Source organism: Bombina bombina, chromosome 7 (genome assembly GCF_027579735.1).
Source record: "Bombina bombina isolate aBomBom1 chromosome 7, aBomBom1.pri, whole genome shotgun sequence".
Classification (NCBI taxonomy): domain Eukaryota; kingdom Metazoa; phylum Chordata; class Amphibia; order Anura; family Bombinatoridae; genus Bombina; species Bombina bombina.
This window is the reverse complement of record NC_069505.1, coordinates 34,935,747-34,951,775: the sequence shown is the minus strand read 5'-3', so window position 1 is coordinate 34,951,775 and position 16,029 is coordinate 34,935,747. Positions and strand designations below refer to the sequence as shown.

Genomic DNA, 16,029 nt, shown 5'->3' with positions numbered 1-16,029 from the left:
TAATTTCATCTTTTGCTTCATCAAGAGCCGCAATTGTTTGGGGGTAAGCCTGCATCATCTGTCCACATATTAACTGTTACCGGGACTGTTTTATCCCATTTCTGGCCATAAGGAGATACATTTTGAAAAAGTCGGTGTATTGGCATAATTTGTTTTATACGGAGACGTCCGTTTTTAGTTTATATGTTTTTTATTCTGTATTTACATATGTTATATTAAATATTTTTAGGCAGAGCCTTGCTAAACTACACTCTACTTGTCACTGTTTATTTAAGTTTATTTTGCTTTACCAAGCCTTTTTTCTGATTATTCTCAATATGCACGAATAACCTTATCACTAAGCATTTGTCACTATTACAATATTTATCAACATTGATGTTTTAACACGTATCTTTTGGAATTTATCACCTGTTTTAATTCGTTTCACATTCACCTTTAGCTACAGCGCTCCTGTTTAAACTTAATTTTATCTGTTTTTCACATGCCTATATTAGGGACTTTTTAGGTATATCAGGAGTTTGGTGTTTTACTCTGCGCTTTTTATTCCATATTTCTAGAACACTCACTGCACCCTCTGTGTCTGCTCACTCACTGCATCCTTGTGTCTGCTCACTCACTGCACCCTCTGTGTCTGCTCACTCACTGTACCCTCTGTGTCTGCTCACTCACTGCATCCTTGTGTCTGCTCACTCACTGCACCCTCTGTGTCTGCTCACTCACTGCACCCTCTGTGTCTGCTCACTCAATGCACCCTCTGTGTCTGCTCACTCACTGTACCCTCTGTGTCTGCTCACTCACTGCACCCTCTGTGTCTGCTCACTCACTGCACCCTCTGTGTCTGCTCACTCACTTTACCCTCTGTGTCTGCTCACTCACTGCACCCTCTGTGTCGGCTCACTTACTGCACCCTCTGTGTCTGCTCACTCACTGCACCCTCTGTGTCTGCTCACTCACTGCACCCTCTGTGTCTGCTCACTCACTTCACCCTCTGTGTCTGCTCACTTACTGCACCCTCTGTGTCTGCTCACTCACTGCATCCTCTGTGTCTGCTCACTCACTGCATCCTCTGTGTCTGCTCACTCACTGCATCCTCTGTGTCTGCTCACTCACTGCACCCTCTGTGTCTGCTCACTCACTGCACCCTCTGTGTCTGCTCACTCCCTGCACCCTCTGTGTCTGCTCACTCCCTGCAACCTCTGTGTCTGCTCACTCACTGCACCATCTGTGTCTGTCACTCACTGCACCATCTGTGTCTGTCACTCACTGCACCCTCTGTGTCTGCTCACTCACTGTACCCTCTGTGTCTGCTCACTCAATGCACCCTCTGTGTCTGCTCACTTACTGCACCATCTGTGTCTGCTCACTCACTGCACCCTCTGTGTCTGCTCACTCACTGTACCCTCTGTGTCTGCTCACTCACTGCACCCTCTGTGTCTGCTCACTCACTTTACCCTCTGTGTCTGCTCACTCACTGCACCCTCTGTGTCTGCTCACTCACTGCACCCTCTGTGTCTGCTCACTCACTTTACCCTCTGTGTCTGCTCACTCACTTTACCCTCTGTGTCTGCTCACTCACTGCACCCTCTGTGTCTGCTCATTAACTGCACCCTCTGTGTCTGCTCACTCACTGCACCCTCTGTGTCTGCTCACTCACTGCACCCTCTGTGTCTGCTCACTCACTGCACCCTCTGTGTCTGCTCACTCACAGCACCCTCTGTGTCTGCTCACTCACTGCATCCTCTGTGTCTGCTCACTCACTGCACCCTCTGTGTCTGCTCACTCACTGCACCCTCTGTGTCTGCTCACTCACTGCACCCTCTGTGTCTGCTCACTCACTGTACCCTCTGTGTCTGCTCACTCACTGTACCCTCTGTGTCTGCTCATTAACTGTACCCTCTGTGTCTGCTCACTCACTGCACCCTCTGTGTCTGCTCACTCACTGCACCCTCTGTGTCTGCTCACTCACTGCACCCTCTGTGTCTGCTCACTCACTGCATCCTCTGTGTCTGCTCACTCATTGCACCCTCTGTGTCTGCTCACTCACTGCATCCTCTGTGTCTGCTCATTAACTGCACCCTCTGTGTCTGCTCACTCACTGCACCCTCTGTGTCTGCTCACTCACTGCATCCTCTGTGTCTGCTCACTCACTGCACCCTCTGTGTCTGCTCACTCACTGCATCCTCTGTGTCTGCTCACTCACTGCACCCTCTGTGTCTGCTCACTCACTGCACCCTCTGTGTCTGCTCACTCACTGCACCCTCTGTGTCTGCTCACTCACTGCACCCTCTGTGTCTGCTCACTCACTGCACCCTCTGTGTCTGCTCACTCACTGCACCCTCTGTCTGCTCACTCACTGTACCCTCTGTGTCTGCTCACTCACTGCACCCTCTGTGTCTGCTCACTCACTGCACCCTCTGTGTCTGCTCACTCACTGCACCCTCTGTGTCTGCTCACTCACTGCAGCCTCTGTGTCTACTCACTCACTTTACCCTCTGTGTCTGCTCACTCACTGCACCCTCTGTGTCTGCTCACTCACTGCACCCTCTGTGTCTGCTCACTCAATGCACCCTCTGTGTCTGCTCACTCAATGCACCCTCTGTGTCTGCTCACTCACCGCACCCTCTGTGTCTGCTCACTCACCACACCCTCTGTGTCTGCTCGCTCACTGCACCCTGTCCCCTCTATATACTCATGTATGGCACAGTGCCCTCTGTATACTCATGTACTGTACAGTGTCCTCTATATACTCATACACAGCACAGTGTCCTCTATATACTCATGTACTGCACAGTGCCCTCTATATACTCATACACAGCACAGTGTCCTCTACATACTCATGTACTGTACAGTGTCCTCTATATACTCATACACAGCACAGTGTCCTCTATATACTCATGTACTGCACAGTGCCCTCTATATACTCATACACAGCACAGTGTCCTCTATATACTCATGTACTGCACAGTGCCCTCTATATACTCATGTACTGCATAGTGCCCTCTACATACTCATGTACTGTACAGTGTCCTCTATATACTCATACACAGCACAGTGTCCTCTATATACTCATGTACTGCACAGTGCCCTCTATATACTCATGTACTGCATAGTGCCCTCTATATACTCATGTACTGTACAGTACCCTCTATATACTCATACACAGCACAGTGCCCTCTATATACTCATGTACTGCACATTGCCCTCTATACATTCATGTACTGTACAGTGCCATCTATATACTCATGCACTGCACAGTTCCCTCTATATACTCATACACAGCACAGTGCCCTCTCTGACATATATACCCCTGTTGTGTGCCAGACACCACCAATCTAGTCACTTTGTTAACAAATTAATAAATCATTTTCTCTTTTGTTTTAATTAAATTTATTTGTCAAACATAAAAAAAATACAAATAAATCTTTTACAAGAGGAAATAAATAGAAATTCCTGATCTGTTGTGCTGGCTGCCTGTGGTATGTCTGTGTATTACCCAGCTCTGTGTATAGCAAGCACACGCTTGTGCATATTACTTGCAACTCTCTGTATAACATGCACATCTGTATATTACCCAGCTCTGTGTATAGCAAGCACACGCTTGTGCATATTACTTGCAACTCTCTGTATAACATGCACATCTGTATATTACAAAGCTCTTTGTATAGCAAGCACACACTTGTGCATATTACTTGCAGCTCTCTGTATAACATTCACATCTGTATATTACCCAGCTCTGTGTATAGCAAGCACACGCTTGTGCATATTACTTGCAACTCTCTGTATAACATTCACATCTGTATATTACCCAGCTCTGTGTATAGCAAGCACACGCTTGTGCATATTACTTGAAACTCTCTGTATAAAACACACATCTGTGTAACTGTATTACCCAGCTCTGTGAATAGAATTATTGGCTCTTTTGATAACAGCTGCTGTTGTCTGCAATAGGTTGTTGTTTAAAAAATCTCTCTTCTTAAAAACTGTTCTCTGTATAACACATGTGATTCTCACTAACAGGTCTCTCCAGCTTCACCGGTTCCTATGTTATTCAGTGTAACTGATTCACTAAAGCTCCCTCCAGCCTCTCCAGCTTCACCAGTTCCTATGTTATTCTATGTAACTGATTCACTAAAGCTCCCCCAGCCTCTCCAGCTTCACCAGTTCCTGTGTTATTCTATGTAACTGATTCACTAAAGCTCCCCCAGCCTCGCCAGCTTCACCAGTTCCTATGTTATTCTATGTAACTGATTCACTAAAGCTCCCCCAGCCTCTCCAGCTTCACCAGTTCCTGTGTTATTCTATGTAACTGATTCACTAAAGCTCCCTCCAGCCTCTCCAGCTTCACCAGTTCCTGTGTTATTCTATGTAACTGATTCACTAAAGCTCTCTCCAGCCTCTCCAGCTTCACCAGTTCCTGTGTTATTCTATGTAACTGATTCACTAAAGCTCCCTCCAGCCTCTCCAGCTTCACCAGTTCCTGTGTTATTCTATGTAACTGATTCACTAAAGCTCTCTCCAGCCTCTCCAGCTTCACCAGTTCCTATGTTATTCTATGTAACTGATTCACTAAAGCTCCCTCCAGCCTCTCCAGCTTCACCAGTTCCTATGTTATTCTATGTAACTGATTCACTAAAGCTCTCTCCAGCCTCTCCAGCTTCACCAGTTCCTGTGTTATTCTATGTAACTGATTCACTAAAGCTCTCTCCAGCCTCTCCAGCTTCACCAGTTCCTGTGTTATTCTATGTAACTGATTCACTAAAGCTCCCTCCAGCCTCTCCAGCTTCACCAGTTCCTGTGTTATTCTATGTAACTGATTCACTAAAGCTCCCTCCAGCCTCTCCAGCTTCACCAGTTCCTATGTTATTATATGTAACTGATTCACTAAAGCTCCCTCCAGCCTCTCCAGCTTCACCAGTTCCTATGTTATTCTATGTAACTGATTCACTAAAGCTCCCTCCAGCCTCTCCAGCTTCACCAGTTCCTATGTTATTCTATGTAACTGATTCACAAAAGCTCCCTCCAGCCTATCCAGCTTCACCTGTTCCTATGTTATTCTATGTAACTGATTCACTAAAGCTCACTCCAGCCTCTCCAGCTTCACCAGGTCCTATGTTATTCAATGTAACTGATTCACTAAAGCTCCCTCCAGCCTCTCCAGCTTCACCAGTTCCTATGTTATTCTATGTAACTGATTCACTAAAGCTCACTCCAGCCTCTCCAGCTTCACCAGTTCCTATGTTATGCTATGTACCTGATTCACTAAAGCTCCCTCCAGCCTCTCCAACCTCACCTGTTCCTATGTTATTCTATGTTACTGATTCACTAAAGCTCACTCCAGCCTCTCCAGCTTCACCAGTTCCTATGTTATTCTATGTAACTGATTCACTAAAGCTCCCTCCAGCATCTCCAGTTCCTATGTTATTCTATGTAACTGATTCACTAAAGCTCCCTACAGCCTCTCCAGCTTCACCAGTTCCTATGTTATTCTATGTAACTGATTCACTAAAGCTTTACCAGTACCTAAGTTGTTTTATGCAGCGGATGTGCTTAATAATTGTCTCATGGAAGAACATTGTGTGTGTTCTCCTCTCTGTATAACAGACAGCTTATTGTAAAGTGGTCTGCTCCCTGTAACACACAGCTTTCTGTGTTCTGCTTTCTGTATAAAGCACAGTCCTGTGTACAGAGAACCACTCACTATTCTGTATATAACACACACAGTATTGCAGACCCCACTGGCAGTAACAAGGGTTTAAAAATAATATTAAACAGTAAATTAACAAATCGACTGAAGCAAGAGACCCAGCTCAATGCACTGCACTGCCCAGAACACTCCAGCAATCACAGGGTTAACTAAACACACAGATACCCCTAATGTCCTCTTCTATGCAAATGGAATCGTTTATATTCAGACTGTAATGAAGTCAGCACAATAACCCATTAACTGCTAGAACTGAGGGATGTAGTGCACACCTCTCTGGCAGACAAAGGGTTAAACAGTGCAGAGATGGTGTATTATAGTAGAAGGAGGTTTGTTACCCCTTTATTAACAGCACCACACCCCAAAACAGCTGGGTAAGTGTCCCCTGAGTTCTCTAAGACGGTGGGTAACATTTATTTGGCAAAGTACATTCTATTTAACCCCACATTGGTAGAACAAGAGAATTCAATGTTAATACAAATGAACAAATTCAACACTGACCCCTTTAACACGCTAATAGTCTTTCATAAAAAAAATATATAACCCTAATTGCTTGACAAAGTAAAGGACAAGATCTGACTAAGAACAACAGCTCTTTCATGTTGTGTTGTTTTTTTTTACTTAAGAATGCACCAAAACAGTCATCTGCTAGGTTCTACCCATTTATAAAGTTCATGCAAGTGCCAGGAGTTTGTTAGACAATTAGGATAATTTATAACGCATAGCCTTTCACAATAAAGGTACATGTAGTTATTTCTGCAGATTCTCACAATATCACTTATCCTCAGATCCTGACATCACTTTGGTGTATATCCAACAACTTGGCTGATTCAAGCATAAATGAAAGTACCATCTGTAACACAAACAGCTATGAATAAAATTATCAGATTATATTATTTAAGGGCACTGTCTTAGCCCTAATGTTCATATCTAACAATATTTTTTTTTTTTTTTAGACTTTGGGCTGTTGTAGTATTTTTGAGTTTCTTGTTTTGTGATCACTCTCAATAGCTCCTCCAACTAACACTTTGTATAACAGTATAAGACTCTTAGGGACACATATGGAAATATCCTAGAGCACAGTATTCAACAAAAAATACAGATAGAAGATGGATGAATGTTAAGTGATTGTGTTGACTATGTCTAAGCAATGCCCAGAGCTAAAGAAACTACACAGGGAATCCAGAAAAAACACCTGGAAGGGACATTCAGCTGATATCTCAGGTCTCATAAAGACAATTCTAGGTCCCTGACATTTTCTCATTTGTAACCAACTTGGACCATATATGTTGTAGCTAAGACATCTAAGGGACATTAGTGCAGAGTGAAGCCACCTTCAACCTTCTGTAATGACCACTGTTTATGAGGTTGACCTGCCTATGGGATTGAAGATCACTTGGAAATTAAATTACTAAATTTATGGGGGTTAATTGTTAGCCTAATATGTTTATGCTCAATCACACAACGAGAAGGGTAAATTAACCCCTAGTTCCTCATTATATAACTGATCTTCCCATCAGTCCAGAAAACCTACCAAATTTAGTGTTACAGTGGTTAAAATCTGAATACACATAGTTTCCAAATCCCTGCTGGGGTTGGTTTACCTTTTGGCAAAAAAACATACACTATGTTCCTTAGGGTGATCAGAGGCCAACATATCTGTTTTGTCTCAAAAGGAGGAAAAAAACTATATACAAATACAGATGTCGAGAGAACATGTGTTAGCATTCTATGTATCTACTTGTGGTTACAATATATATTAGAAGACAGTAAGAAGAACAAAGCTTGGCTTTCTGATGTTTTTTTCCCCTACTCTTTCTGCACAGATATTCACCAGTCTTTGGATCATAATTAATCCCAGAGAGTGCCCATTTGTAATTGTGTCTGCTTAACCTGCCTCATGGTAAGGAAAGGGTTTATTCTACAAGAAGGAATGGCAGAGAGGAATGACAGTAAAAGACTGACACACACATAAAATAGGGCATATGGTACAGGTAAGGAGTAGATAAATCCAGAGGTCTACACAGCAAGATGAGAAGGCAGACACATATGTGAGAGATCAGACAGATATGTCACAGAGGTATATGACCTTATGATAAGGGGGCGAAGAAGAAATAGATATGTCAGAAGGGTAGGTAGATATGTCAGAGGTGTAGGTAGATATGTCACAGAAGTATATGTACATGTGAGAAGGGTAGGTAGCTATGTCAGAGGTGTAGGTAGATATGTCACAGAAGTATATGTACATGTGAGAAGGGTAGGTAGCTATGTCAGAGGTGTAGGTAGATATGTCACAGAAGTATATGTACATGTGAGAAGGGTAGGTAGATATGTCAGAAGAGTAGCTGTATATGTCAAAGAGGTAGGTAGATATATCAGAAGGGTAGCTTTATATGTCAGAGGGGTAGTATATGTACATGTGAGAGGGGTATGTAGATTTATCAGAAGGGTAGCTGTATGTGTCAGAGGGGTAGGTAGATATATCAGAAGGGTAGTTTTATATGTCAGAGGGGTAGGTAGTAATGTCAGAAGGGTAGCTGTATATGTCAGAGGGGTAGGTAGATATGTCAGAAGGGTAGCTATATATGTCAGAGGGGTAGTATATGTACATGTGAGAGGGGTAGGTAGATTTATCAGAAGGGTAGCTGTATGTGTCAGAGGGGTAGGTTGATATATCAGAAGGGTAGCTTTATATGTCAGAGGGGTAGGTAGTAATGTCAGAAGGGTAGCTGTATGTGTCAGAGGGGTAGGTAGATATGTCAGAAGGGTAGCTATATATTTCAGAGGGGTAGTATATGTCCATGTCAGAAGGGTAGCTGTATGTGTCAGAGGGGTAGGTTGATATATCAGAAGGGTAGCTATATATTTCAGAGGGGTAGTATATGTCCATGTCAGAAGGGTAGCTGTATGTGTCAGAGGGGTAGGTTGATATATCAGAAGGGTAGCTTTATATGTCAGAGGGGTAGGTAGTAATGTCAGAAGGGTAGCTGTATGTGTCAGAGGGGTAGGTAGATATGTCAGAAGGGTAGCTATATATTTCAGAGGGGTAGTATATGTCCATGTCAGAAGGGTAGCTGTATGTGTCAGAGGGGTAGGTTGATATATCAGAAGGGTAGCTTTATATGTCAGAAGGGTAGCTGTATGTGTCAGAGGGGTAGTATATGTACATGTGAGAAGGGTAGCTATATATGTCAGAGGGGTAGTATATGTACATGTGAGAAGGGTAGCAATATATGTCAGAGAGGTAGTATATGTACATGTGAGAGGGGTAGGTAGATTTATCAGAAGGGTAGCTGTATGTGTCAGAAGGGGTAGTATATGTCCATGTGAGAAGGGTAGGTAGATATGTAAGAGAGGTATGTGGGCAAGTAAAAAGGGAAGATGGATAGGTGAGATAAGTGGAGGAGTCTCAGACATTGAGAGACAGATACTTATGAGTAGACAGGCAAGTGTTACAGAAGCACAGAGAAAGATGCACGAGGGAGGAATGAGATGTATAAGCTAACATGAGAGAGGGACATGAAGATAGACAAGTATCAGAGGGAGCAGAAAGATATGTGTGAGGAGGAAGAGCGACATATGAGAGAATGGTATGTGGAAAGTCAAGAAAGATAAATATTTGAAGGTGAATATGTTAGAAGGTAAATAACTATAGGCAGTAACTAGAAGGGTAAATACACCTGAGAGAGGGGAAGTAGATAGAGGTCCTGTTAAGAAGAGGTAAGAAGACATCAGAGACAGGACATGAGGCAATGGGTCAAGTAGTCTAGATAGCTATATGAAACTGACCGACAACATGAAAGGACAACTGTGAATGAATTGAAAATGAAAGAGAAGAGGGACATGGCTAACATAGAAGAAGGCAGACACATCTAAGATAGTGGAGGAGCAGACAGAAACAAACCTGAGTGCCGTTAGCACTCAGTGTTTAATAATATACCCAGAGTTCCCAATATTAAATCCAAAATATTTCCTAGTCCAGCACTCTGGAAACTTTACACATTCATCTCTATCTTCTCTCAAACTCCTGTTCTGCAGGAAGGTGTCTCCACCCCAGATGGTGCAGGTCCTTTCCCAGACCCTCCCCCAGTGACCCAGTGATAGCAGTCAGTAACACTGCGGGGTTTGCTGTCTCCTCCACATCGGGTGCAGTAAACAATGCCAAAAGCTAACATGATAACCAGAAAAATGCACAGGGGAACCAGCAAAGCTACCGCAAGCCACCGGGTATCTCTCTTCCCTTTTGTTTCTTGTGCTGGAAGAGGGGAAACAGAAGGGTGCATAGTAGGTATTGTCTTACGGGTGTTCTTGGGGAGGGGAATTCTAGGTGTAGGTTTGGTTGCTAAAACTTCATCCATTTTCTCTTTGGCAACAATTGTGGTTGGAGAAGTTTCAATTACTATAAATCTCTTTGGGGACAATGTTCTTTCATCTGGCAAATTTCTATATTGTTCTGTTGAAGATGTAGTTACCTTAACTCCAGGCCAGGCAGCAGCAGTGACTTTGTCTAATGGTATGTTGGTTGTGGGAGGTACTGGTGCCATAGTTGTTGATGGAGGAGAAGTTTTTGCTGGTAAGGTTGTTGTGTAAGCTTCCTCTATTATTGTATCATCTTCCATTGTTTTGTCCTCCTCCCAACTAACCACAAATGGAATTGTATGGGTTGGCACAGCAGTGGTTGAGGATGCAGGTGCTTCATCCTCCTCCCATACCAACACAGAGGGAGTTATGTCAGCCCACTCATCTACAGGTGGCTCTGTAGTCTTCTCCTCACTCTCTTCCCACTTAAATATAAAAGGCCTTGTTGTGGGTTTGGTTATTTCAGGCCCTGCTGTAGTCTCCTCTTCCCAGCTTTCCACATTCTCTGTCCAACCCCACTCTCCGCCAGTAGGCTGATGTGAATCCCACCTCCCTTCTCTCCCTCCAGTGGTTGTACCTGTCATCTTCCATTCTGACTCAAATCCTTCTGCTGTATCAACAGGCTGTGGGTACCAAATGCCTGTCTCTTCCTCGCTAAATTCCTCTGATGTGGACACAGGTGTTTGCGGCTCATAGCTAACCTCCCTATGCCCAGCTGACTTACAGCTCACACCATCTACATCTAATTCATAACCCTCACTACAGAAACATTCAAACCCACCCACGTAGTTAACACACATTTGTTTGCACACTCGGGCAATACGGCACTCATCCACATCCACACATCGTGCAGGGTCATCTTCTGAGACGGTGAACCCAAGGTCACAGGAGCAGACATATGACCCAGGGGCATTCTGACAAGCATGTTCACATGGCCCTTCCTCTCCTTCCTCTCCATCCTCACACTCATCTATATCTTCACAACTGTGCCCATCAGTTGCCAGTTGGTATCCCTCTGGGCATATGCACTGGTATCCTGTACCATCCTTGTTGAGGCCTACACACTGGTATTGACATGGGCATCCTTGTGCAGGATTATGTTCTTCAAAGCTCATTTCTGTTTCTGGTTCACAAGAGTGCCCATCAGGTTGTAAAATATACCCTTCCTTACAAGAGCAAACGCCTCTTTCATCACACAGTTGTTGGCACATACTGCACTTCATGGTATCATAAGGTTGGCACAATGGCTCATTTATGTGCCACCCCACAGTGCCATCTTGTTTCAGTATGCAAAGCACTGATACATCCTGCTGTTGTCCTTCACAAGTTACCTTTGCAACAGAACCAAAAGGAAGGCGATCTAGCCAGTTTCCTTGGTAGCCAAATGGAGCAGTGTAGAGTACAGCACCCTCTGAAAGTGCTGGGCACATCCCTTGGTAGCGGAACTTGCACAGAAAGCCATCAACAGGCAAAGTACAGGACCCTTCCAGCCATTTGAAGTCATCCTCTGGTTTGCCATAGCCCACACCTATAGCAACACACCGGGGTGCAGAACATAAACCTGGAGACCCTGCATGTACTGGCTGGTTCACCCAGTTAGTGTAGGCTGTATCTTGGTCCCCAGTGGTCCAAGTGAATCCACGTAAAGGTTTCAGAGGTGCACACTGCCTGGGTTGGCGCTGAAGACCAATCCAAATTCTTAGCTGGACTAAATCGCCATCACCACGAAAACTTGTCGATGAGGTCAAAAGTTGTTCCACAAGAGCAGCTTCTTGGACATTTTTTATTGTGGCTAAATTTCCACCACGGTCTCTACAAGCCCTCCAAGACTCTAGGAATCCTTTGCGCTGGTAGAAAAGGGCGTAGCATGCATCACCTGGACCACACAGTGCATCATGTTCTCCAAGCTCACCGCTGGACAACTGAGGAATGACTAGGAGGAGGAACAAGAGCATTGTGCCTCACTTTTTTCTGTCTACTTAGTCAGCGGTTTAGCACTGTAGACTTATCAGAGAGATTGTTCTATGTGTCTGCAGTAAATAAATGTGTCTGGTTATCTCTTCTTCACTCACAGAGCTTGGCTGTAGCACCTGGATGACAGTGTCAGGAGGGTTTGTCTGCACAGAACAATCGTGTTACTTTTTGCTCACCCCAGTGACTGAGTAGCCAGAAGTATTAAGTTGCAGATAGTCTAATGACTGTCTCACTGGTCTTCTAACATGCAATGTCTCTTGTTCTCTGCCAGTCTGGTGTTGTGGTTATAAGCCGGCAGATGTAAGCGCTTTTCATTTCTTCTGTTTAGTGCCCGCTCAAGCCTGGTGTCTGTGAGTTTAGCTGTCCCACAGAGTGAGACTGAAGTTGCCTATCTCTGCCTCTCTGCAGCTGGAAGGGAGGTCTCTCCCCCCACATGTGCTGCACCCTCCTCCCCCTTATGCTCCTTGTATGGAGAAAGTTTGTTTCTATATTTTTTTTTCTCTCTCTTTTCCTCTCTCTCCTGTTTTACTCCTGGTTTTCAGACCCCATGAGACTTAGCAAATATTTCTATCCAAGCAGCAAGCGAGGGGGGGGGGGGGTTGGGGGGTAGAGGCAAGATAGAAAAGTAGTGAAAGAAGGAGAGGAAGGACTGGAAATATATATATACGTGAATAAAATAGCAACAGAAACGAAGAGTCAGATAGATAGATACAGATGGATAGACAGACAGACAGACGGATAGATAGATAGATACATAGATACATAGATACATAGATAGATACATAGATAGACAGCTACAGATGGGTAGACATACAGACAGAAAGACAGATATATAGATAGATAGATAGATAGATAGATAGATAGATAGAGACAGATATAGATGGGTAGACAGACAGACAGACAGAAAGACAGATATATAGATAGATATATAGATAGATAGATAGATAGACAGATAGATAGAGACAGATATAGATGGGTAGACAGACAGACAGAAAGACAGATATATAGATAGATAGATAGATAGATAGATAGACATACAGATAGATGGATGGATGGATGATAGATAGATAGATAGATAGAAAGATGCAGATGGATAAACAGACAGACAGACAGACAGGTAGATAGATAGATAGATAGATAGATAGATAGATACAGATAGACACAAATGGACAGACAGACAGATAGATAGAGATAGATAGATGATAGATAGATAGAGATGATAGATAGATAGATAGATAGATAGAGACATACATACAGATAGATATATAGATATATCGATATATAGATAAAATAGATAAAGACAGATAGATAGATGATATAAATATACGTGAATAAAATAGCAACGGAAACGAAGAGTCAGATAGATAGATACAGATGGATAGATAGACAGACAGACAGACGGATAGATAGATACATAGATAGACAGATACAGATGGGTAGACATACAGACAGAAAGACAGATATATAGATAGATAGATAGATAGATAGAGACAGATAGATAGATAGATATAGATAGAGACACATATAGATGGGTAGACAGACAGAAAGATAGATAGATAGATAGATATACAGATAGATGGATGGATAGATAGATAGATTGATAGATAGAGACAGACAGACAGACAGATGCAGATGGATAAACATACAGACAGACAGACAGATAGATAGATAGAGACAGATAGATAGATAGATAGATAGAGATGATAGATAGATAGATAGATAGATAGAGACAGACATACAGATAGATATATAGATATATCGATATATAGATTAGAAAGATAGATAAAGACAGATAGATAGATAGATAGATGATAGATAGATAGATAAATAGATAGATACAGATGGATAGATAGATGATAGATAGATAATAGATAGATAGAGACAGACAGCTACAGATGGACAGACAGACAGATAGATAGATATAGACAGACAGACACAGATAGATAGATAGATAGATAGATAGATAGATAGATAGAGATGATAGATAGATAGATAGATAGATAGATAGAGACAGACATACAGATAGATATATAGATATATCGATATATAGATTAGAAAGATAGATAAAGACAGATATATAGATAGATAGATGATAGATAGATAGATAAATAGATAGATACAGATGGATAGATAGATGATAGATAGATAATAGATAGATAGAGACAGACAGCTACAGATGGACAGACAGACAGATAGATAGATATAGACAGACAGACACAGATAGATAGATAGATAGATAGATAGATAGATAGATGATAGATAGATAGACAGACAGACATATAGACAGTCAGACAGATAGATAGATATAGACAGACAGATAGATATTGATATAGACAAGACAGAGACGCATTTCACGTTAGCGCAGTTGTTGCACATTTTCACAAATACTGCTTTACCTGAGTGCGACTGTAACGTTTGCGTAAAACTATTTAGTCTAATTTTTAAGATTTTGCTCTAAAGGGCAGCGCTCTAGCGTCACGCATAAAGATGATCTAGATTGTAAGCTCTCTGTATTGTATTTGTGTGCTTATATTACAGGTTAATGAATAATAAATATGGTGATAAAGTTATTATACTTCCCTATTCATGATGAATAGCGTAGGTGGTCATTTCCCTCAGATAATAGATTTGTATGGGGGTCTGCGATAATGATCGAGCACAAAGGCGATGGAGGGCAAACATCCTGCTCAAGTATTAGAGTGTTTGGTTCTGTGCTTTAAACCTTACATGATTGTACATTAAAAGCCATGACACACTTAATACCCCGTTTCCTAAACCAATCAGAGACAAGGTGGTATTTTAGGTTGTGCGCTATTACCGATGGAAAGTATAGAGTGCGCTATGGGCTTGATTTATCAAGCCTTCTCCTCCCCTACGACTGCAGATTCTCAAAACAGAAAAATCAGAAGATATCAAAGCGCCAGCGAACCGGCTGGGTTCAAAATGTGAAACCAATTCCTTCACAATGTGGGTTAAAACAAATGATTTATTCCAAATCTAAAAACATAAAATCTTGACAGTACTTTAAAGATTTAAAACATTGCTTTGAAGATATAAAACATTTGTATCTAAACTTGATGCATATAATTATATTTATATAAAGAGTGGATTGATTGTGAATCCACACAATACTTTGTGAAAATAAAAATGCCTTTACAATAATACAACAATAACTGAAGCAATTCAGTCCTACAGCTATGTTAAAATATGAATTCCTTAAGTGTGATAACTTGGAAGCTTCCAAAGGCTGAGTATAAAAATAATAATAAAATAAAATAAAAATGAAAATAACCTGCAAACAATCCTATAGTAGTGTTACCAGCTATATCAATTCGACCGGATGGAAAAGGTATTTTGATAACCAAAATGATGGTTATTTTAACCTTTAGAAAAAAATTTTGAGAAGTAAAATATGGTTTAGTTGAAAACAATTGAATTCAGGGTTAAAGATTCAATATTTATAGATAAGTTGTCTTAATATATTTTCTGATTTTTCTAGTGTTTATTCAGGGGATCCGTTTTTCCTCTATAACTATAGTGGGTAGCACCGCTAGAGGATCGGTCTGTACTCCAACATTTTGTATGATATAAACCTTTTCCATCCGGTCGAATTGATATAGCTGGTAACACTACTATAGGATTGTTTGCAGGTTATTTTCATTTTTATTTTATTTTATTATTATTTTTATACTCAGCCTTTGGAAGCTTCCAAGTTATCACACTTAAGGAATTCATATTTTAACATAGCTGTAGGACTGAATTGCTTCAGTTATTGTTGTATTATTGTAAAGGCATTTTTATTTTCACAAAGTATTGTGTGGATTCACAATCAATCCACTCTTTATATAAATATAATTATATGCATCAAGTTTAGATACGAATGTTTTATATCTTCAAAGCAATGTTTTAAATCTTTAAAGTACTGTCAAGATTTTATGTTTTTAGATTTGGAATAAATCATTTGTTTTAACCCACATTGTGAAGGAATTGGTTTC

The 16,029-nt window shown here is 41.7% G+C and overlaps 1 protein-coding gene across 1 annotated transcript; it reads right to left on the bottom strand.

Annotated features, from left to right (window-relative positions):
* Positions 1 to 3,363: 3,363 nt before the first annotated feature.
* Positions 3,364 to 12,441, bottom strand: CD248 (CD248 molecule). The gene has a single exon (XM_053720030.1). The coding sequence runs from the start codon at positions 12,013 to 12,015 to the stop codon at positions 9,721 to 9,723; it is 2,295 nt and encodes a 764-aa protein (XP_053576005.1). The 5' UTR covers positions 12,016 to 12,441; the 3' UTR covers positions 3,364 to 9,720.
* Between the last annotated feature and the right edge of the window lie 3,588 nt (positions 12,442 to 16,029).

Excerpts from the sequence above, each read along its gene's own strand:
- CD248 (XM_053720030.1), bottom strand. The coding sequence starts at position 12,015 with ATGCTCTTGTTCCTCCTCCTAGTCATTCCTCAGTTGTCCAGCGGTGAG.